The sequence below is a fragment of the Lonchura striata genome, chromosome Z, assembly GCF_050655825.1.
Source record: "Lonchura striata isolate lonStrDom1 chromosome Z, ASM5065582v1, whole genome shotgun sequence".
NCBI classification, from domain to species: Eukaryota; Metazoa; Chordata; class Aves; order Passeriformes; family Estrildidae; genus Lonchura; species Lonchura striata.
In genome coordinates, this window is record NC_140740.1 from 64,732,498 (window position 1) to 64,756,830 (window position 24,333).

Below are 24,333 nucleotides of genomic sequence, written 5' to 3' on the forward strand. Positions count from 1 at the left end.
AACTAACTTTGAATAGCTTGACTTAAGATAACTGCAATTTTAAATACAGCCAAGAGCTGTAAAACCAAAGAGAACTTTGACCTTTTAAAGTTAGGAAGCTCTTCAGCTCTGAAGTTGCAACACTGCCAATGCTATCAGCAGCTTGTTTGCCACACCCTCACCTTGATGATCAAACAATGAATCGGCAGCAGTTGCTTTATTTGAAGGTGCCTGTGTGATTGGCTTGAGGAATGTTCTGTAACCCTTCAAAATAGATGCCATGAAACGGAGAAAAGCTTCCTGGATCTCCATCTCAAGTTCTATCATCTTCTTCTGCCAGGAGAAATCTGCCTCTATAGGAGTCATTTCCACTGCACAGCCTTCTTGAGTTTTCCTGTGAACTAGCAATGAGCAACACATACAAGCCTTTAATAAAAATTCAGTGCATTCAAAAATTTTTCTATTTGCCCATGTTCATAAGTGATAAGCACTAGAAATTATTTTCCAACTGAATTGGTTGGCATAAAAGGTTACCTCAAAAGTGTATTTTTCTAATTGAGGCAGCAGTCTGTGACACAAAACAAGGATGTCAGCTCAGTTAATGTTACTTCATACTCAACAAAATATAGTCTTTAAGAAATAAAACAACACAAACACAAAGCAACCATGTGTGGTAATTTTTTACACTCCCTGCCCCAACCAAACTCCTTTTGGGTTACTATACAATCTCCAGTCTCCTCAGGCATTCTCTCTAGGTCTTGTCCTGAGCAGTTAAGGTCCCTTTCAAGCTTATCAGAAACATTGGCTGTTCTCAGGAACTGCTGCTGCCTAAAGAACAGTTCTTGCCTAAGGGTAGGCTTGGAACACTATCTGACTGAATCATTAAAAATAACTGCATTATTACAATAATTAAATAACTGTATTATTATAAAAATAACTGATATTATTATAATAACTAGACTTTTGAGGAAAATTCCAGTAGTTTTCAGTCCACAGGATGAAGACTGATAGATAACTGAAGATAATAGTTTTGTGACACTATGAAGATTAGTCCTAAGCCAGGCCCTCTGAGCTCTCCGAGGCAGCTGTGACTCCCCCAGTGCCTCATTTTCAGTGGGACCTCTCGGGGCCCATCAGCTCTCTAGTTTGTCATGCTATACTCAGATCATTGCTGAAACCTGCTGACAAGGTCTGGGCTATCCCCCCAGTACTGGGTACCACCCAATCCTCACAGCTCAACCTGTCATCCCTTGAGCGTTGTCAAGGTTTGGGAGTATCTCACAGAACTCAAAGTGAATTTTAAACATGTACCTAGACCTTTGCATACAATTCTTTGGGTCTGTGTGCATGTATGTGTCAATGGATTTAAACACCCAGTGGCAAGTATAGCATGAATAGTTCTATCTCAGATCTGTAGGAAGTTACTGTGGTGCTTGCAGTAAATCTTATTAAATCACTTTGTAAATGTTTTATCAGTCAACGACTGCGTGCTGCTAAATCCTTTAGACAAACCTGGAGCTTAGTTTGGACTTGGCCCCGTGGTCTAAGGCTGAGTTTGGATTCAGTTGCACCTAGGCTCCATTAAAAATTTAGAAAGCAAGTGGGTCCTCTCTGAAACTCTTGAATCTACAGAAGGGTCTCCCCTAGCTCTTTATACTCTTGCCCCTTAGCATTCCCAGACTTTGTTAAAATCATTCTACTTTGATTATAGTCTGATTTTCCTTTTGTTCTTCATCAGTGTTAGAATGAATGTTGCTATTGAACTTTGTTGTGCTTTTACAAATTCATACGAAACCTGCTTTTGCTGTTAGCCTTGCCACTGATTCTTTAAGTGACCTAAACCACTAGTTTGTTACATTATGTTTTCCCTGTTCTGAAGAATACACATCTAAAACTACTTTTCTAACACCAATCCTAACATTTTAGTGCACCAAATGGTAGAAACAAGTAAGTGACTAATTTAGAGTTTATTCTTGCATTCTTAAAACTCCAACTGAATTGCTGAAAATGATAGTTCCACACCTCTACATAAATATAAATAAATATTACAACATAGCTATTATAATATTGCCAAAATAGAAAAATTATTTAAGAGTGATCACTGGCTGTGCTCAAGATAGAATTAGGAAGTAGTTTCTAATTAATTATATACCCTGTTGATAAAAGTAAAAGTCAAAATTTTCTAAAAGATGAAATAAAGGCTACTTAAAAAAAAATCATAGAAAACTAAGGCAGGACCACCTCTTAATACCATTTTTTACTTTTCTCACTTATGAATTTTCTGTATCTTAGCTACACTTATGAAGTCATCACAGTTTCCTTCCCTAAAATAATATAACCTTACATACCCTGAATCATCTTACCTGAAAGAAGCTGTTTTCAGTTAGAAACAAACAATACCTGAAAACTGTTAGGGGAGTTAGAATTCTGCTCCTATCTGTCAAAGATATTAGGCTGAATACAGCCAGTTTTTATTTTCCTTCTGACAAAACAGTTTGTCAAAAATTAGCTACTCCATTATTGTGGTAGAAAAGTTATTATCTAAGATATTTGCTAGTACTGGACCCTGGGAACTACCAACCCATCAGCCTCCCCTCTATGCCTGGCAAGATCATGGAACAGCTTCACTAAAAGCAAGTCCTGCCTGACCAACCCAGTGACCTTCTGTGATGGAGTGACTACATCAGAGGGAAGGGCTACAGATCTCCAGAACTGTGTAAAGCCTTTGACACACACCCCCACAACATCTTCTCTCCAAACTGGAGACAGATGGATTTGAGAGAGGGACTGCTCGAGGGGATAAGAAATTGGTTAGTCCCATCCAGAGGGTAGTGGTGAATGGTTTAGAGCCCTGATGGATATCAGTGACAAGTGGCATCCCTCGGGTCTGTACTGGGGTCTGTGTTATTTAATATCTTCATCAATAACACAGATAAAGGGATTGAGTGCACCCTCAGCAAGTTTGAAGATGACACCAAGCTTAGTGATGCTGTTGACACACCTGAGGAATGGGATACCATCCAGAGGGACTTGGATAAATTCAGGAACTGGGCCCATGGAAATCTCATGAGACTTAACAAGACCAAGTGCAAGGTGCTGCACTCTGAGGTGGGGAGACCCCCAGTATCAACACAGGCTGGGGGATGAACAGATCTCTGTCAAGGACTTGGGGGAACTGTTGGATGAGAGGCTGAACATGACCATGAGTAAAGGATAAAAACCAGATTAAATTCTACAAATTTACATTTAAAAAGTCTACAAACAATCACACTACATGTGATAGGAGGAAATCATTACAGTTATATACTAATTAAAACTTCTTATTTTATCTGTTTCACCTGCTGCGAGCTGTGGGTGCAGTTTCTTTAAGGTGCTGAGAAGACTTTTACATGGCTTTTTAGGAAACTGCTTCCAGCTGGTGCTCTTCTTATCATCTGATCTAAAACACAGGAGAGACAAAAAAGGACATGTAAAATAGAGACAGTATAAAAAAGAATAATGTCAACAGCCTTAAGTTGCTTCATTTACAGAAGACAGTACCTTCAAATTATTTTGAAATCCTGTCACTGTACCTATTTGTCAAAAATTTAAAAAATGGGAATGACATAGCTCAGAATTTCATTTATTCAGATACACAACAGTATAAAGTGAGTAATGAGTAGCATTTCCCCCACTCTGCAAGAAGATCTGTCTTCAGATTTAATGTAGACTTTATAGACTATTTCTCTTTCAGATTTTTTTATCAGCCTTGCCAATATGATTTAAGCACACTCTTCTGTATATGATTATTGTACGAAGTCTATTCTAGCATAAACCTGCCATACCACTGCTCCTACAAATAAAAGTAGTTCTGAGTACAATATGCTAATGGAAGAGGCCAGATCAGTCTGAGAACTTGATGGTCATACGGTACTTTGCTATATGTCTATGGCAACCCAGTCCCATCTTCACAGTATAACAGGTACTAGAAAGATTGGGAATTCAGTTCATAGTTGGAAAATTATGTGGTTGATTAAGCAGTGGGGTAAGCTGCCTAAAGGGATGCTCATCTTCTTTAAGGACAACACCAGATACAATAGACCTTCTTTAGCAGATGGATATAAATAAAGAGAAGGGAATAAATCCCAAGAACTCCTATGCCTCTTTCTGGAAGGCAGAAGATGGAAGAGAATTGCTCTTACAGAGACTATAACAAACCTCTTTGCCATGAAACCTAATCAGTTATTGTCAACCCAAGCTGATACTGGCACTATTTGTTTTTGCACTTTGCATCTGTGAAATACTTGTTCCATTATTTGCTTTATTGGCATGAACACAGAAATATCTTAGGAAGGAAGCCAAAGTTCATGGATGTAAAGAAAAATTCCATATTTATGGATGCCTTTACCCATTCCTTCCCCACAATAATGGCATGCCTATATACAATATAAGTAGTACCATTCCAAAAGTGACAGGAAAATGTCCTGCTTTGAAAATAAAACAAACTCTCAAATATTTGCCCTAAAAAGGCTAGCTAACATTGAAAGCTCATTAAGTATCACAGAGAGAGTTTAAAAAAATTAACAAGTAATAAGGAAGATGCTGAATTAATAAAAGCTACATTTATTAATTTTTAAAAATTATTTTATTTTATGTATTTTATTTATTATTTATTTTTAATAAAAGGTATTTAGTATTTTTGTTATAGCTTAGGAAAGCAGCATACTTGCTCTAGAAATGGATTTTCCTATTAAGCAGTCTTTCCAAGTCAGCAACAATGCTGTTAAATGCTTTTACACCTAAACAAGCAAGCAAATAATAAATATAATTTATATATATAAAATAAATCCAGCACTACTGCATTGACGTAGGATTAAAAAGGGGCAGAAACCAAGGTGGATAAAATTAAATGGAAAAAATCTTTATTCATTAATAATAGACTATTTTTATAATTCTATATTATCTTCAACACAAAGTGCTTTATGGAGATTTGGGTTTACCTACACACCTCCAAAACTGAAACATATACTCTTTGCCAGGTTAAAAATGCTTTATAACGCAGATACCATTATCTCACATTTACCAAAGTCAAAAGTTACAAATGCTGAACTTCTCTGGAAGTCAAATATGTTGCATAGATATGATAAATGCAAAATGGGCAGCAAAACCAGATGAGATCAATTCACTATTGAAAGAGAAATGTGCTTATAAGACTGTAAAAGAAAGGGTAGGAAAGCTGACAGCCTGCCAAGACGTCAGTCACTAGCAGATTTTTACTTCAACAACCAATCCAAGTAATGTTGGTACTTGGTCTTTCTAACAGTCCTAAAACATCTTGAAATCCTTATCTCCCTGCCCTGCAAAATCTCCTGGGTTTATCTCTATTTTTCTGTAACACAATCCGCCACTTCCATTCTACTTACAAACAAAAATACTGAGGTATTTTTTCCCTGCAAGTATCTTCAAATGATTAACTTATCTATCATGACTTTCTCAATCCATTCTTCTTTCACAACACCTACAATTATTCTCTTGGTGGTATAATACTTTTTTATAAACTGATGAAAATGATTTTTGAAGTGTTTTTTGTGAAGAGTTAGGGGAAGGAGAAAAAAAATCCAGACAGAAAACAAACAAAATTTCTTTCATTGTTTACCATTTCCTGTGATGCTACTAGCATATCAGTAATGTAAAGGAAACATTGGCATCAGTAGAGGAAGGGTCCTTCTGAGGCAGTAAAAATCAACTAAGCATATAATTGATCCACAGGTCAAATTACTAACTCTAACTCAAGTGAGTAAAAACAAAAGTGAAGAGTTAAAAAATGACATGGTAAGTGAAACTAAATTTTCACAGAGGAAAGATGTGCATTTGATTTAGTGGTGATCAGCCTCATCTTGAACTAGCTCAGATCCATCTTTCTATTGATGTTCTAGCTGAAAATGAAAAGTAGTCCCTAAATAGTGAAAAACCTGATTTTTCATTTCTGTTATTTCTGCTCACATTATAGAAACCCAGAATAATTATTCTGAATTAGCCTCTCCTTGAGAAGATACAAAGAAACTGTTCAAGGAACAGTTCAATTTAAGAAAAGTACTATATAACAACACAATAATTAATTTAAATATTTTAGAATTAATGTAGCAAAGGCACCAAATTTTGCTTGATTGGTCTCACAAAAAAAAAAAAAAAGTCCTTGTAACTCCAGAAAAATTTCTTTATTAACACAAAGTAGCCCAAGTGCAAGACAGTGTCAAGAGTTATTATGAAAGACCCTGAAGCATTCTTGTTCATGTAGGATACTTTAAGATGATCAAGTCCAACCACTTACATCACAAAACCATGTCCACCACTAAAACGAGCACTGCATCTACACAGCTTTTAAATACCCTCTAGGGATGGTGATTCAGCCACTTCTCTGAGCAGTCAATTCCAATACCTGACCATGAGTGAAGAAAATTTTCCTACTATCTAATCTAAAGTTCCTCTGGTGCAACTTGAGGCCATTTCCTTTCATCTTGCTGCTTGTTACCTGGGAGAAGAGACCAACCTCCACCTGGCTACAGCTTCCTTCTTTCAGGCAGTTGTAGGGAGTGATAAGGTCTTCCTCAGGGTCATTTTCTACACACTACACACCCCCAGCTCCCTCAGCTGCTCCTCACAACACCTGTGTGTCCAACCTTCACCATCTTCTCTGGACATGCTCCAGCACCTCAGTGTCTTTCTTGCCCAGAACCAAACATTGAATTTGAGATATCGCCTTACCAGCGCCCAGTACAGGGGGACAATCTTTTCCCTAGTTACTTACCATTTTACTACATTTATATCAAGATCTGCACCACATTTTTATAGGAAGTGTAAAGTGTTGATTCTTGACTACTAAGTTTTAATTTCCTTTAAAGCTTTAGAAATGAGGGGGGAAAAAGGGGAAGTAAGAAACAAACCACATTGGATCAAACAGTTTTTAACAATTTTGTCTTCAGAGCATTTCAGCAATCTCTTCATCTACAGAAAAATGTAAAATCTCCATAGAACTTACATGTAGACCATGTTTGTGTCTAAGTCAATGCACACAATATCCTGTGGTGGATCATACAGATCAAAGTATCGTGAATCAACTCCAACAATAAATGGAAGAGGTGCACTGAGTACGGTGGCCAGAGACAAAGGACAGAGGGGGATATATGGACATTGCCACTGAAATGGAAATATCATCTGAAGGAAAAATTAAATTAAATAAATGCATTAAAACAAGACAACAGATGCTGTACAAGAAAAAATAAGAAGTTACATGTAACACATTGAAATGAAATTACTAAAAGCTTTGTAACACTATCAGAAAAAAGTCCCCAAGTTTGTCACTTTAATACAGTTTAACTCTCAGCTATGCAAAAATAATGATCTTTCTAAGAGTTACTAGATAGGGCAATTGAATTAAATGCTCTTGCTGGGGAAAATGACCATTTAGTACATCAGGAATTTTAACTTAAAGCCTTGTTACAACTGTGACGCTTAAATCAATTTCTCTCACTGCCGTACAGAACACTTTGTACTTACAGCTACTACAGCTTCAGCAACTCCTGTCAACACAGCAGGTCTAAGGGAATGGAGGAGGATCTTGCCCTCTAATAATACAAACAGTAACAGAGTGGCACAGTTTTCTGGTCCAAGATTCATGAGCAGAGTGCTAAAGTTTGCTCCACTAATGAGTGGATGTGAAAGGAGAAGAAAAGAAAAATGTTATAGGGTTTAAAAAAAAATCACTACCATCAAACTTCTGACAACTGTCATTCTTTGGGATCAACTACTTGAATGGTGCTAATATACATCAAATACCTACCTATCTAACTAATAGGTATCATGTAATTTTAAGTCTTGTACTACCCCAAAGAAACCTAATTTTGAATTTTATTGATAAAGAAACATACACTAAGCCATGCTACTGCTAAAATTGTTTTGTTTACGGCACTCTCTCTCAGAAATGCACTGGTATCTTGTCTTCATAACAGTAAAGCAAACCTAATTGCTAATTCAAACAAAAATAACACCAGCAGTTTCATATGATGAGTTACCTCACACAAGAATCATGAACTAGAGTATCCATTTGACCTTAGAATCACAGCATCAAATTCATGTGTGAGCTTAATGCACAATTCTGATGGCAACATGCTGTCCATCAGTTTCTGTTGTTTAGCCTCCATTCAATTTGTTGGGACTGCATGCATTTAGGAATTGTAATGACATCTACAAGAACAAGGGTGCAAAATCTGTCCTTAAAAAAGTTCTTACATGTAGTTTTACAATTTAGTGCCTGGCTGAAATTTTTCACCCAAATGCTTGTGTAACAAATGTGATTAAAGATGGGATTCTGCATAAAGAATATTATAGGATAATGTTTTGGGTGAAGAGACTAAAAAAGGAGATGATTTTGGTGTTTAACTTGAAACTAAGGGTGAACAGAAATGTTGAAATAAAACCACAAGTCACAATCATAGGGAGGTCTAACCCAGAAGATGCAGGAAGTATTCACAGAGACTGCATCAACCTTCAAGCACAAATACTAATTTGGAGGTATACCTTTGAATTCCTGAAATGTTTGCAGACTTGTGTATTCATGGATTTCACCTAACTGCTTGATGTTATTGTCTCTCTTGGATCCAAAAGGAGGAAAAAGCAAGACAGCAGTCTCTATGCCATTAAATTTTGCTTACTACACTGGTTCTGAAAGCACAAGATCTTTAAATATGGGTATTTTTTTTTCTCCTCACAAATGTCTTATGATTGCTTTAGAGTTCCTGCAATAATCTGGTGATCCATCTTTATTACAGGATAATCAGTTATATTATACTTCCACAAGGGGCACATGTATGTCAAGACAAGACTGTGTAACATTATAAATGCAAATTGAACTTCCTGTTTATAATACCTCATGATATTGCACTAATACTTGACCTTCTTCTATGACTGACTCCTGCTGGCCTCTGATTTTTTTCAAGTAGCATACATCTAAAGCATTAATAATGATACCTTAATGGCAATGGTGTAGAAACTGGCTGTGACAATATTAATGCATCATGGGCAGAAAGCTGAAACACATAAAGTAATATGTGATTGACAAGAACAACCCCAAAGTTAATACAGTATAACATTCCAATATAAATATATATCCATAGTCTCATAAACTGCCTGGCATTCAGACACAGTGACTTTGGGACTTGAGTTCACTAAGTGAACAGAGCTCATATTAGTCACCAAAACACTTCCAAGAATTACAGGAAATAGCCCATGACTCAGTGCTCAGCATGTAACTGCTGCTAGGTGATTAAACAGAGAAGCACAAGAGACAGTGCCCTAGGGAACTAACCTCTGCCCCACAGCAGTGGGTGGACAAGTGAGGGGAAGACAGAAAACAACCCTACCACTGAGGTAATACAAATGGTGCCTATAAAATGAAAGCATAATAAATGGCAGATATTTCAAAAGTGCAAATAGGACACTTCTGCCATCCACACTACCTGAAGTATGAAATAATTTATTTCCTTTGCTGAGTTGTCCCAGGATTGTATCAATGAGAGAGAAGGCCAGCCCATCCACCTCTTCCCCTCTCCCTTCCAGGAAGTGTGTATTCAAACCCAAGTAAAAAAATAAAGGAAGACACCAAAGGCAAGAGAGGATTTGCTGTTGCTATAGTTTAAAATGAATGAAAATTTTTCTTACCTGCACAAGAATCCTTGGCCTTTGTGGTGAAGGGAAAGGTATATTGTGCATAAAATGAGATATGTGCCTGCAAAGAAGACAAGATATTAGAAAAACAGCACCAGTGTGTAATGAAGTGCTGAAAGCAATGTTAAGCACATTTTAGAATTAATATGGTAGCATTTTTTAGAAAGACCATTATGATTTCTTTACTGTTTTGATAAGTCTAAGAGCCTATTTATGCAAGCCAAAATGAAGAAGTTTCATTCACTCAATTGCATGCCTGAAAATTAATACTGGCGACTTCAGATATGTAAGCAAAAGATAAGAACATACAGGCATTTAGGCAAGCCACTTCAAATCCCAGGCAGGCAGCCTAACCCTGTTCTCCAGTTTCTAAAGAGTTTCTGCTAAGAGGAAGTATTTTGCCAGATTTCTTAACAGTTTGAAGTCAACATCATTTTCCAGCAAACCTTCAGGACCACAGCAAGCATCCTCTGCAGAGTTTGCACACATATTCATAGACATGAGTTAGCTGCACTGCTAATGTACAGCATTCCTGAGCTTATATTTATTAAGCTAAAAACACAGGACTGGAAATGTAGCATGTATCACAGCACAGCCTGTTCTGTGTTTGATGTAGCTAAAAGAAAGGTAAACAGGCTTGACATATTCTAAAAAAGACCCAGACTAAAATTCAGTTAGCTTTGCTGGCATTGCAAAAGCCAGTACTATTAAACAGAAGAAGCAATAATTTCTACCAGTACAACATAAGCTAAACAGCACAAAATGGTAGATCAACTATAGCAACTAAGCAACCTTGACATGCACAAATCACATGATTTCTTGAGGTTATAACTACATTCCCACAGCAACATGAAAATGTTTTACATACTTTTCAATGGGAAGAGGATGAGGTCCAGAGACAGAGAGTTTGTAGATGAACATCAGAAATTTTCTAAATGCTTCAAAGAAAGGCCAGTGGGAGAGAAGACAGATGCATTTGTTTGAATTGATGGACTTGGAAGTAATCACTTTTCTCTCTACAGTTGTCAGAAGACCCAGCTGTGATTGTTGTTTTTCTGTTAGCAGCTCCCGGGGATAAGGCTCATAAAACTGGATAGCAGCACCATAAACCTACAAGATGAAGAAAAACAGCTAAGGAAGCCCAGTTTTTAACAAGAATATGGGCTACAACTTTTGATGCATCTTTAAGTCTTTGGAGTTTGCAAACAGTATAGTGCTTTTGCTGGTACCTTATGAAATTACTTTATTTATGTAACATGCACAAAGCAACCCTATAAACAAAAACCCTTGAATTGTCTTCCTCATTTTCATTGCACCTTCCTCAACAAAATATTCATATTCAATTCAAAGGGAAGGAACCAAACCTTCATTTTGTGACAAAATCTTATCTATTAATCATCTAGGTCAAAAACATTCCCAAAATCTCAAATCCAAACCCTCATGAAATGTTTCTGTTCAGTAAATTCCCAAAACTGTTTTAGTTTTGACTTCCTTCATTTTATCAAATTAAAAAGATATTTTCTAATATTCCTTCCCTATTTGTGTGTGTTTCATAACTGAATTTATCTGGTAAGCTTAGCAAAAATTAATAAGGAAAGAAAAACTGTAGCAGCTACCGCATTCCTCTTCTCAAAAGAGATATTAATATTTTGAAGCAATGTGGGTTTTTCTTCATTTGGAAATGAAGAAGTATGTAAATTTTTCTGTTAGGGGAGTGAGACAGAGTGGAGGTTGAGCTGTTATCACCAACAGAGCCAAATGGCTGTTTACTAAAGAGCTAATCACACATTGATACAGAGAGCCAATCACACATTACAATCACTTACTCGCTCATACAGTTCACACACACACACACACACACACCAGTTGGCAAGCTGAAACAACAGCTGGAGACCAACCCCAAGGAAAGGCCCCCTTGCTTCATCAGGTGTCCCTCTACTACCTTCCCACCTGTAACCTAAGTCATACCACACATTTTTGGTGCCTTTGTGTGCTGATGGCCTTTTGCCGATTCAGCAGACAAACCTGAATGTTAGAATTGAGATGTTCTGAATATATCCCTTCATGCAAATCAGAATCTTTCACACCCTACTCTCAGTACACCCTTTTCTTCTCCTTGCCTTCTGGTAACCAGTTTTCAATTCACGTGCAGAGATAGCTACAGAGCCCTATTACAGAAAGTCACACACCCTGTTACATAAAGTCACATATAAGTGTCCTTTAAGGTAACCACGTGAAAATTGTAACAATTTGCTACATCACTAACACATGTATTAAGTTCTCTTTAATATATAGAGTATACTTCCACTCCCATTACATGGGAAAGAAAGGGGAAATCCTTGTGCTGTGAGCTTTGGTTTTGTTAAGTGTATGGTTCATCCTACATAGGAGTAAACAGCACATACTCTTCCAGCTGCTTCCTGTTTTGGTTCAGTTTCATCTTACATGAAAGCTTAAGAAATATAATTTTATAAGGGAAGTATTAGTGTATTTCTCAAACACAGAAGAAACAATCCCTACCTAGATCCATAACAGCCATCTGAAATAGAAGCAAAAACACTGTGTGGAGCCATACCTTTTCTGCTGAAGAGCAGGTGAGTACAAACGTTGAGAACACGGGTAGTGGATATTTGGTTTGAGGGTCCCAGCACTCAATAGTAGCTCCCATAGGAAGGCAGAAGAGAGGTACAGAGTCTGACAGTGGAAATGATTCATAGTTCTCTTGAGGATATCTAAAAAGTAAGCCTCAAAAACAGAATAAAAGAAAAGTAAGTACATTTGCTCTGTAGGCCCTAAATATTTCAAACAATATATCTTCCACAAAATATAGCAACACATATAACAACCATGGGTTTACTACTGCTGCTCATCTTGCTTGTTCTGTGGTACACAACTTCGTTATCTATCCTTTCAACTTCTATTTGGTAATTTATTCCTTTCAAAGGAATTTGGTGTGCTTACTGCTCAGCAGAAACACGTCTCAAAGTTTTTTTTTTGGCTTCTTCAGAAGCAAAAAATAATCTGTAGCAATGCAATAAAAATTTTTAAAAGTCAGACTTATCATTTATTGTTCAGAGTATTTTTCACTCTCTTGAAATAAGAACAAAGAAAATAGTGACAGAATTGAAGGGAAGAAACACATTAAACTTTCAAATTAAACAGAAGATGTTTATGCATAGAATGAAATACAAGTAAACCTGAACAGGATTTTAATAACTCTTTCTCCATTATCACCAACACAGAAAAATATGAAGTCCTTTCTTACATGTGTAATGTTTGCAAAGATAAGTTTGCTAAAGCTCCTCAGTTAGCAAGCCTGTCATGATAAGAACTAAAATAATACAGAAAAATGCCTTTTTTGTCCCTAGGAAAAAATAAGGTGAACAAAGAAGGCATTATAGAAGCTGATTTCAACTGGCATCCTCCAGGACCAATATTCTGACAGACAACACTTAAATTTTTTAAATTAATATTTCACTTTAACAAGGCATTTGAATTCTTTTGTTAATGTGTTAAGACAGCTTCTAAAATTACTTACCAGCTTTATATGCTAAAGAGTTAGAAGCTGGCACAGACTTCTTGTAACAAAGGTATACACTGGAACCCCACTGAAAGACACAAGTTTCATCTCAGAATCAGCAAAACTGACAACAAGCAACAGAAATTAAGCATTTAAATATACTCCCTTTAAAACAAATCTGGTATTTTAACAAAAAATATTACAGAATAAAATTACTAGCTGGCTGCTGAGTGCATGTAAATAACAAAAATGAGAATTCACCCTTCTCTCATTTTTACAGATTACAGGATTTACAGAAAATAACCAAACCACACCACACACACAACTACACTACTCTCTGACCCATTTCAATGAAAGAACAGGCAAAAGTGAGCAGATTAATTTCCAGCTTCAAGTTTCCTTCCTTTCTAAAAGTAGACTCTTATGGGGACCTCATTACCGGAAGTCAAGTTCTAATCATCATAACTCAATTTGAAGCTTTTATTGTACTTTTATAAACTGGTTATTGACATAGTGTTTTTGCAGTTCAGCTACATATACTCTACTATTCAAAAAAACTCACATATTCCACTGCAAGTAAACTAAACGCAAAACAGACTAAATAAAAGAGAACCAATAAAGCAAGCACACTGAGAAACTCTAAGCAGCAGTTATCATCCTTACAATGCCTTAGTAACACAGGCATTATGAATAATTAAGAAAAAAGCACTTCTGCTTCATCCCAAGTGTCAGCATCCCTAAAGGGTGTGGGAGAGATAATTAAAAAAAAATAAATTTAAAACTTCATTGCACTACCCCTAAATAGCACCTAGACATGAACATGCAAACTGAAGTAGCAAGTAATCAGTATGAAACAGTAATTTCCAACATAACAGGAAATCAAAGCAACAAAACCTATAAAACTGACATCTCACACATGGTATAAAGAATGAAAGAATTCTGATGTAGTGATAGAAGACAATTACAATAGTGCTAAGAAGAGTTTAAGGAGATCCTCCTTCAAATATACGTGTTGGGCTAAAAAAGAAAAAAAAATAAGCTTACAGATACTCACCATACCACAATTTAAATTCTTATCTACTTTACAGAATGTGTGAGGAGGGGTTTCCCCTTTGCTGGTAACAATAACACAGATATCTGTCACTGCCAGTGAATTCTGGGGTCGCACTGCAGGCGCCCTTCGGTAGGTGATGAAGATGCGCTGTGAAGAAGCCGAGCTGTTGTTAACATTAGCGCAGCGACCATACGGAGTAGCTTGAATCACCTCACAGCCCGAAATTATGCGTTCCTTCCCCTCGTAGAGAACTCTGCGAACAGGAACAGAAACACTATCATGTGTACTCAAATAGATACGAAGTTACTTGAGTGAATTTGGAGAAACGGCCCATCTATTAGCAACCTATGTCATAACTGCAACATTTTAACATTAATCTTATACATTCTCTTTCATCATGCAGCACCTGAGGTTAAAGAAACTGCACAGAAATATTTAAAACCATAATGAACTTTCTGTGGGGACAAACCACATTTGCAGAAAAATAAAATCAAGGTGCATTGAAAAGGATTTAGTTATAGAACTAGTTGGAATGCTGTACTATCAATGAAAAATAAATACAAATTCCAGTTTAAATTTCTTGCACACATCACAGTGGATAACTTAATCACTAAAATTACTGCTAAGTCTTTTTAAGTCTTTTAAAACTTTTTTGTTGTTGTTTTTGGGGGGTTTTTTTGTTGTTTTTTTTTTTGTTTTGTTTTGTTTTGGGGGGGGGGGGGGTTGTCTTTTTTTTTTTTTTTAAATAAATATTTTTGGAAAAGCACAACAGAGGACAGAAGTATGCTTCCCAGATGAATTTCTACAGAAAAAAACAGTCCAAGGCCATTAATAACTAACATTCACAGTTTGAATAACAAAGCTTAAGACAATGAGGCAGGAAGACAAACTAATACTTTGTTCCACAGTAAAGGAAGAAATAGTAAGTGCAATTGACTGTACACCTAGAAAGCAGAATATATCTTATATATCTTGTATATCTTATACATGGCTGTACAGCAACATTCTTGTGGTGCATGACTTTTTTTCTTTTTGCAAGATCACTAACTTAGATAACAATATTTTTAGTAAAAAATGAAAGATCCTTAACAGCTTCACAGTAGCTAAATAAGCTATAATATTTATAAAGCTATTACAAAGCCACTGTGAGAAAAAATGCAGAAGTAAAAACACACATTTGAACATTTTTAATGCACAGATGCTATTACAGGGCAAGCCTTCTCTCCCATTCCACACCCAAAAAAGCAATGGCTCCATTTGCTTGGTTCTCTGCAGTATGTACAGGGTAGTTGTCAACTTCAAATCATTTTTTTATCATAACAAGACTTAGGATAAAGGTAACACATTAAACCTTTTTTCTTTGCGGTCTCCAGCTTCTCACTCATAGCCCCACAGAACATTAAAATAAGAAATAACCAGGCAATACATATTTACTGTCCCCAAATACATCTGGTTAAATGTTTGACAGACTAGTACTAAGTACATATTTGACAACTTCAAAAAGTTGTGTCTAAGCTAAAATAAGAATCTTTTTTCATACCCAACTATCCTCAGAACTTAAAAAAAATAGTATTAAACTTCAAAAATAACCTCAAGACTATTTCCATCATTAAAATGGAATATGTAAATATTACTGTTTATTATGATTTAACAGAAAAAACACATCTTGTCATAGCATTGATGACAGACATAAATTACAGTCCTAGAATACTTAAAAAAAGCAAAGAAATCACAGAGTTTAGATTATATTGATGTAGCTTCCAGGCTGCCAATTTCTTCAAGTAGTTCATGAAGGACAACAATATTCAACAATGGTTTCAGTTGTAAAGACTCTGACCATCAGACTTCATACATTTTAAACAATGTGCACTCTCAGATCCAGCCCACTACCAGCATTTCCAAGTCGCATTAGTGTTAATATACTACCTACTGGTTTAAGATATTTATAGAAAAAGTACATGCACCTGAACTGATTGTAAACTAAGTAACATTCCAGAAGAACATTTATTTTGCTCTTTTTATTGGATTAACTCCTCCATAAAGTTAAAGAACCTCAAACAAAAAACTATATTGGCAGCAGCTCTCAGGCCACATCCACTGTGCATAAGGAGTTTACATGAATTCTTCACATCACTGTCTTACATCATCAGAAAAAATACTAACAGAGCAGTCTCCAATAAAACTTTCAGTTCAGTTTCACTTCAGTTTCGTGTATTTTAAATAAAATAAAAATTATAAATTTATTCCAGAAACATGTCAGCTGTCAGCTCATGAGAAGGAGTACAGCATTAATCAGACTGTTCTAGCAATCCAATTTAATTTGTTTTCAAGTATTCTACAAAAAATACTTTAAGTGTTCAAGATTTTATCAGTGGGGTCACCTCTCACCAAAAGAAAAAAAAATGAAACAACACACACCTCTACATGTACACTAGAGAAGTATTATTAAACCCACACCATTTCCTAACCTCATGCATAGTTCTCAACTTACAGTATGATATATATCTCAAGCAAACAGAAGAAAGCCACCACCCACGAATCACTCAAATGAAACAATGGTTTTAATGATTCAGAGAAAACACGCAGAAGTGATGCATGAAATAGTGCACATGACACCCTGTGTATACAGTATCCTCCCCGACAGGTCTGTCATTAATTAATTATTACTGATCACTGTTAGACTTGTTTCCTGCCTTTTTACATTTATAGTTTGGTCTCAATCCTAAGTACACATTATTTGCTACATTATTCTATCCATTTCAATACAGTTTCACTTCAAGCAAAATGTAAACCAGTTTCCTCTAGATGTTAGGTCCTTTGCAAGAAGGACGAAAAGAATCTTATCATCTCATTGTTAGACTGTTTGCATTGTACCTGGAAATTCTCTCATCAGTTTTACTGATTAAAAGTGTACTTCAGTGCATCAGGTAACAGAGTTTAGAAAGGAGAAATAAAACCTTGTGGCTGTTGAGCTAAAAACCATAAACCATAAAAAAACTTTGCTTCTAGAAAACCATTTCAAAATAGTCAGACTTTTGTGAATTGCATTTGTCTAAGACTGCTGTCCAGTTTGACTCCTCCTTCTCCAAGTCCAAACATAATCCTGTCTCTCGCAGTTCTTAGGCAAAACACACCTTCATAACTTCTCTTCCTCTCTTATTTTTCAAGTATTGAATAATAAAGGAACTTACATAAATATTGTAAGGTCAAAAAGTGGTGGATCAATAAAAGGGAAAAGACTAACATACTTTTATTATTTAAAAACATTTCTACTGCCATCTCTAGTATTATTTGTCTGAACAAATAAGTTACTAGTTCCATCACTATTACTCAACACTGTTCTAAACATCCAGCTGCAGTTGTCACAGTGGTGGGATTAAGGAGCAATTGAAGATGCTGGCTGCTAAGAACATTCTCCAGTGTCTATTACACTTCTTGCAATTTGGGTTCATTTTCTTTTTTGAAATATATCTCTGATGGAGAGGATCATCATCACCAATTTGTTCAATTTATATGCCTGCAGACATTTTTAGAAATCAGGCATATACAATCACACAGAAATCCTAAGCTAACCCTTAGCACAGAAACCCTAAGCAAATCAAAGCCTCCCATACCACTTTAAAAATTTAAAAATCAGAATTCCTTTACTTACCTAATGCAAGTTACCTAACTTTAGCATTACTTGGTATTACAAGAACCTCTGCTTCGGACAGGAAGTCTGATATTCTTTCTTTTCTGTGCTAAGTGTTATGAATTGCAAAACCACTTGTACTTAAAAAAAACATTTTTCTGTCTGGTTTTTCTTCCATGTAAGAAACATATGCTGGAGCACTAACAGATTCCTAACTGGAATGTAAAACAAATAAGTGAGCTTTTGTTTGCAAGTCTCATTCTACCTAAACCAAAACAGATCTCAAATCTCAGTTCTTGTCTGTTTCAGGAACATCAGCAAAAAAACTGGTGAAGAAAACAACAGAATGACAACAACTGAATTATTTCACAGACACACAGGCTTAAGATACTAAATTTTATAGCTACATTTAGGAAGTGGATCTTAGAGATCTTTTATCTTAGGAATGAACCTTTATTTTTTCAATTAATTAATCTGATTAATTCTGGGAAATGTAACAACCAAAGGAATGGCACACGGCCTAACTGTGTGCAAGTAAGTAATTGCAGCAGGAATTCGCTCTAGCAACTTATAGACACTTTGATTCAACAAGCAGTGGACAAATAGAAAGGAATGAGGATGGAGGGCACAGAAATACCAAACACAAGGACAGTGGCAGACAAACAGTAGAGCATATCCCTATCTCCCTTCTCACCAAAATGCATTTGTTTCACTACTTTCCCTAAAAATAACACTGAAAGAAATACACAGACAAAAACATACATCAAGAATCACTTGAATGCTTCAACTATGATATAACTTAATTTTATACATACATTAATGTAAGAGTACACATTTTACCCTTTCAAAGGATGTATACTCCTTGTACATACTGAGTTCACTCAGAGTGTCAGACTGGTTCAAAGGTAAAATATTACTTCACACTGGTTCTTTAATAAAATAATACAAAACAGCATAAATTATCCTTCAGATTGTACATGCACCTCTTGCCTGAACTCTGCTTTTATCTGAACATAATGGAATTCACAGAAGAAAAGGAAAAAAAAAAAGAAAAAAAGATTGCTCTACCCATCTCTTGCATATAGATGCAAAGCAGGAGGAACAGCAGGGGGAGAATATGCACCGTTGCTCAGAGAGAAAAGACTGCCATGATGTGTTAGGTGTGACACCCTAACTAGATCTGTCTACAACAAAATACAGATTAAATACTATTTGCCAAATGCCATCATCTTAGCCAACTACTTGCCTACTTTGTTTACAAAATCTCCCCAAGCATTCAAACTCCTAAGGTCATGGGAGACATCACGTACACTTATGCTAGCCAAGCTGCTTCCTTAAAGACACATGCTGCAGACTGATTTTTCATTACTTCCTTTGAGGAAACAATCCCTGTAGAAATTCTTCCTTCTGTAAGAACTTAATGAAGTTTAAAAAGAGCAGTCAAAATGTAAGTTCACACTGTAGTGTCCCTTCTTGCAGTGCCAGTCATACACATGGGAAAAGATTATGTTAGAAATCACCTATTGGAACGCAGGTTAGATGATCAAGATGAACACAAGTTAGAATGTACCAGCTTAATTATACAACTTGAAATATAATCCTTAGGAGTGAACTGTCTCACCATGAAGCTTCTTTCATTATTCAGATTTCACTATCAGTCTCCTCCCTGGACACTTTGTCAGTAAGCATACAAATTGTAGGTCAAAACCAGGGTATGTAGGCTTCAAGCCAAAGCAATTAAGCTTATAAATGAAAATAACTAAAAGTATTATGGCATATATATAGATGCATGATTTTTATTCCCTACTATTTATTTACTAAGTGGAGATAAAAGTATGCATTCTTTATTTTGCCATAATTGTAACAGCGTCCCACAACCAGGCTCTATTTTCTTTCTCATTATATTCCCAGTAGTTCTACAATGTCCTCATATATATTTAAGTTGTATCTTTCACCATAAGCATTAAAGTGAATTCCAAAGTGATGATTTTTGACTTCTGAACTAATAATTTTCAGATTAAGCATGTTAATGTTTCTAGACTTGGACTATTATAAATTAATTCTGTGTTTTTCAATCATCTTTCATAAAACTGCAGCAGAGAACTTAATTTCTCATATTTTATCAACTTCATCTCTCTATCCTCCATCTTTAAAACTAAAGCATTATCATTAATTTTAAAAAGACAAGTTCACTATAAGACTGACACATTGTTTGATGTATTTGACACAGAAACAAACAGTAAGCAATACAGATTCATACAGGACTTTTTAAAGGAGTATTCTCACATCTCTTTTCACCATCATCTACGAAGAGTAAGATTTTATCATTGAAGGAGGAACTAAACTGCAATAGAAATCTCACCCGATGTCAGTAAGAGGTGGTTTGTCCCGGCCTCTCTTGTAGCAAAGAAAAAGTTCAGGACTCTTTAGACTTCCATAGTTTAAGTTGGCTTGGAGGGCTGTAGGGGTGGCCTCAACACAGGTATAACCTTCTGGGACAGTTTCACCAGCAGATTTAATTATCACAGCAATGTCAGTAATTGGAGCCTTGGGACCAGTTGACTTTGTTTCATGTCGGCTGATTTCTTGGTCCAGGAGTGTTGCTGTGTCTGTATCAGTGAGCCCTGCCACCACAAAATAGTCAGCCACTCGTGGACCTTTGTCTTCTATCATGGTTACGTCAATATTTCCTGGGTAAAAGAAAGAGAGAAATCAAACACTCTGCTTTTAAACTCAAACCCTTCTCTCAACAACTATGAGGATTTAGAACTTCTGAAAAAAAATTGTGAAAACAGAAAAATAGAGTTATATACAGAGTTCATGAAAATTCTACAGAAACTGCCAAACAAACTGACTTTTGCTGCAAAAAAAGATACAGAAAAATATTGTGGCTAATCAGATTTCAGTTCTAGCACCACAACAGTAATGTTTTAGCACAAGGAAGTTTAAGTGAGATATAGGGTAACTCAAAGCTCTTAACACAGCAGCTACACAGAAAATCCCTTTGTGTTATCTATTAGATTGTCCAAGCTCTTCACAGGCTATATGTTGATGTAGGTATCCCAGTCTAAAAGTACCAATTTTTTTCTGCCATTGCTTATGAGCACTACAACCCCAAAATCACTCTCTTTTTTTTTTTGACAGAGAGAGAACAATTGCAAGTACAGGCTCACCACTTTATCTACTGAAAAATTAATCCATTTTGTTTTATAACATAGACCTAACAGTGCAGTCTTGAGACACTCAACTGGCAACTGTAACATCTGGAAGTCATTTACAAAAATCACACAACCAAACCCACATTTCATCAGCTGATCAGGCAGTACACATCAATGCTCAGCTGCACATTCCAGATCTGGAAAGAGCTGTTCTCTCAACACCACTGATGTTCACTAGGCATATGATGTTAAAGCAGTGAAATGTAAGTTTCTATTAAGAACAAACCTAGCTGACAGCCTATGCTCAACTACCTCAAGTACAATTTCAAGTACCCAAATCTCATTAAATCTTTTATTTTCACAAGATGAGTAAGACATATTTAAAAACAGTAGCAGTCAAACAATGAGCCTGAATACTGTTATACCTCTTCAGGAAGCGAAGTATGACATTCTTCTAGATCTCCTTGTTTCCATCACCTGATTTCTGGGAATCCCATATAAAAAATGAGTAATGGAAGTCTGATTCCCATCTCTGAAAACAAGACTGCTACCAAGGTCCTACCTACTAAGGAGCAGTGGTCCATGGGTATTACCACGAAAATAATTAGTATACCAATACTGGGAAGTTTCTTCTGTTCAGAATGCTCAAGTCTGACAACTGCAGAAACATTGGCCTCTGCTGAAAGAAAGGTGGTGTGGTGAACGCAATATAGTCTTGTTACCTGCAATCTTATTTGTGCTCCTGTTCTTATCCTGCTCTTTCTTACTAACATTATATTCAAAAGTTATTTTCAATCTTCACAGCACACAAGACTTCTAAGAGTTTTGATAATAAGTGTACTAAAATACTCATGAGGCAAAAATCAGTTATCTATCCTGCATATTTACTAAGAATTTTTAGCATAAGATTATGCAACTTGTGCCCAACACTATATTGCAAGCTGCTATTGTAGTATGAGATGAAAACAGGGAGAGGAAGGGAAATAACTACATGTAAATTTGTTATCTCTCTATATTCTGACTACAGTTTTTTTTCCTTACACTGAAATAACAACTTTTCAAATCCCTTCAAGCTTGAAAGGAGATGTACCTGCATCCTTTAAAATATTTTTCCATAATATTTTTCACACTGTCACTACAATGTTCTCTGAACACTTTGGCCAACAGCTTTGTAGGGCAATCCATACAGAGACAGAGTCTGACTGCCTTGCAAAGGAGAAGGCAAAGGGAAAGTTATTTACGTGACTGTATTTATGTCTAAAACATATGGATGTCATATCAAAAGGAACAATAAAAGGTTTATTCAATTTGTCAGGTCATCATTTCCTTGTTCTTCAAGTGCCTACATCTCCTGAAGAACAAGGAAATTACCCCAGAGCCATAGATACCTGTGAAGTTCCTATCACCTTTAGATACAACACTTGCCTCAGTTTACTTTTGCTGTCACAAAAAGCATGAAATCCGCAATGAAGTGCCTTACAGCTAAGCAAGTCAGCAAGAAATGCAGGGGGAGTGGGCTGAACTTCATCTCTATATACTGGTCTTCAGTTAAAAGGTCCCTTCTCACACTGCCACTGCTCGTTTCCACCTCACTTCTGTACAGAAGTATAGTTTGTGCACCCGCATAATAAACTGGAACAAGAAATTGCTCTGACTGAATGCTAACCTGGCAGAGACTTAGTGTTCAACCAGAACAGCTCTCCAGCAACTGCCTGTGTCAGCACAAAAGCAGTAACAGTATGACTCTTTCGGCAGCAGCACTGACTTACTTACACTGGATTAATCATAAAACTGTGAAGTCTAAAATGTTTCAGTTTGTCTCTGAGATGCCTGAAATTGTTTGCAGAATAATAAAAATAAATAAATAAATAAATAAATAAACCATCCACTCTCTGCCCCTTTTAAAAGAAAGTCTTGAGCTAGAATATCTTGCAATCGGTAAAATACCATTTTAATTGAAATCAAATTACTGGAAAAAGCTGATTAAAATCAGCAAAATGGTTGGCATCCTATCAGTTTGGGGTTTTTTTTACCCAAAACCTTTTTTAAATGTTCCAGCCTTTTATTAACTGGGTCACGTTCGCACAGCTCAGTATCATGTTCTCTCAATGTAACATTAAAATCATGGTCTATATTTACTTTTACACACAGAGCAGGAAAAAACCAAACAGTAACAATAACAGCATATATCAAAAACCTCATCAGAGTTTATAATTTTATCACAGCTCAAGTTCCTGGAATTTCACTAATGTTATCATCAAATATGCTTTAAAGGGAGAACTCAGTTTTCCAGGGAAAACAGAGGGAGGAAAACCTAAAAGCACCTGAAAAAGTAAATACTAAGATTTGGAAAGTTAGAATGCAAATTAAGAGAATCCATTGCTAAATTTTCATCAGTGGGGATCAATAAAACTGTAGAAATTAGTTTCTAAGGAACACACACTTGTATCTCCTTGTGTACATTACATTTTTCTCTTAGCCATGTCTATGCTTTACCTCACAGAAACTCTGTGTAATATGTGGCAGGCAAAAGTTAGAGTCACCAGACAATTCAGCTGAGATTCTTGGCAAAAAAGCTTTGTATGTCAGCACAACATTTATTGAGTTTTTGAAAATGTTCTGAGTCTCTCAGAACAGTTCCTCTTCCACAAGGATAAGTAAGGTTTCAAATAAGCACTACAAGTCAGCTTTTCAAGGGGCTTTTCTCCAGTTTCAAAAAGACTTAAAGAAACAGGATCACTCAAAAGAGACCTGAAAGTAATAGCTCTGAATTAAGCCATAGTGATCTTCACTCATGCAACAGTTCTAGAAACATAAATAGACAAAGAATTAGCAGACAGCCACCAATACAAATAGAAACAACAGAATTAATCAAGTTCAAGAATACTCTGCCTTCTGAACTGCAGGAAAAAAAATCCCATAGGATTTGTGGGGAGTCCACTAATATTTTCCATTATTTTTGTGATGATTCACACAAGAATAAGTATGAACACTGCTCCTCTTAATAGACAGGGGAACAAACATTCTTCTAAGAGCCCATCTATTCTAAATTTTATCAAAGCAACTTCTCCCAAGAAGAACTTCAAAAGCTAGTGTCCTCCATCCATCTATGAGCACAGCTCTGTATATCACAAGTCTATGAGAAAGCCTCAACATTTAGAAAATATTAGGATATAGGATAGTGTGTTTCCTTGCAGGAAAAAACCTAAATACAAAAACAATTCTAAAATTAAAAACTGCTGTCTTCAGGTTGGTTAATGACAATTCAGGATGTATTGGAAAAACTCAA

General features: G+C 36.0%; 1 protein-coding gene across 7 annotated transcripts in view; it reads right to left on the reverse strand.

Annotated features, from left to right (window-relative positions):
* Nucleotides 1-24,333, reverse strand: part of DENND4C (DENN domain containing 4C) — a 71,097-nt gene that overhangs the window by 30,714 nt on the left and 16,050 nt on the right. For all 7 annotated transcript variants that reach the window (XM_021535452.3, XM_085567912.1, XM_085567911.1 and 4 more), the window contains 11 exons: nucleotides 20,249-20,576; nucleotides 14,256-14,508; nucleotides 13,220-13,289; nucleotides 12,257-12,426; nucleotides 10,550-10,791; nucleotides 9,676-9,742; nucleotides 8,986-9,044; nucleotides 7,516-7,660; nucleotides 6,998-7,173; nucleotides 3,318-3,418; nucleotides 162-380 (listed from right to left, as the gene is read on the reverse strand). In XM_021535452.3, coding sequence (XP_021391127.2) covers nucleotides 162-380; nucleotides 3,318-3,418; nucleotides 6,998-7,173; nucleotides 7,516-7,660; nucleotides 8,986-9,044; nucleotides 9,676-9,742; nucleotides 10,550-10,791; nucleotides 12,257-12,426; nucleotides 13,220-13,289; nucleotides 14,256-14,508; nucleotides 20,249-20,559 — 1,813 coding nt within the window. In that variant the 5' untranslated portion in view covers nucleotides 20,560-20,576. Of the gene's footprint in view, nucleotides 1-161; nucleotides 381-3,317; nucleotides 3,419-6,997; nucleotides 7,174-7,515; nucleotides 7,661-8,985; nucleotides 9,045-9,675; nucleotides 9,743-10,549; nucleotides 10,792-12,256; nucleotides 12,427-13,219; nucleotides 13,290-14,255; nucleotides 14,509-20,248; nucleotides 20,577-24,333 lie in introns of those variants that run through there.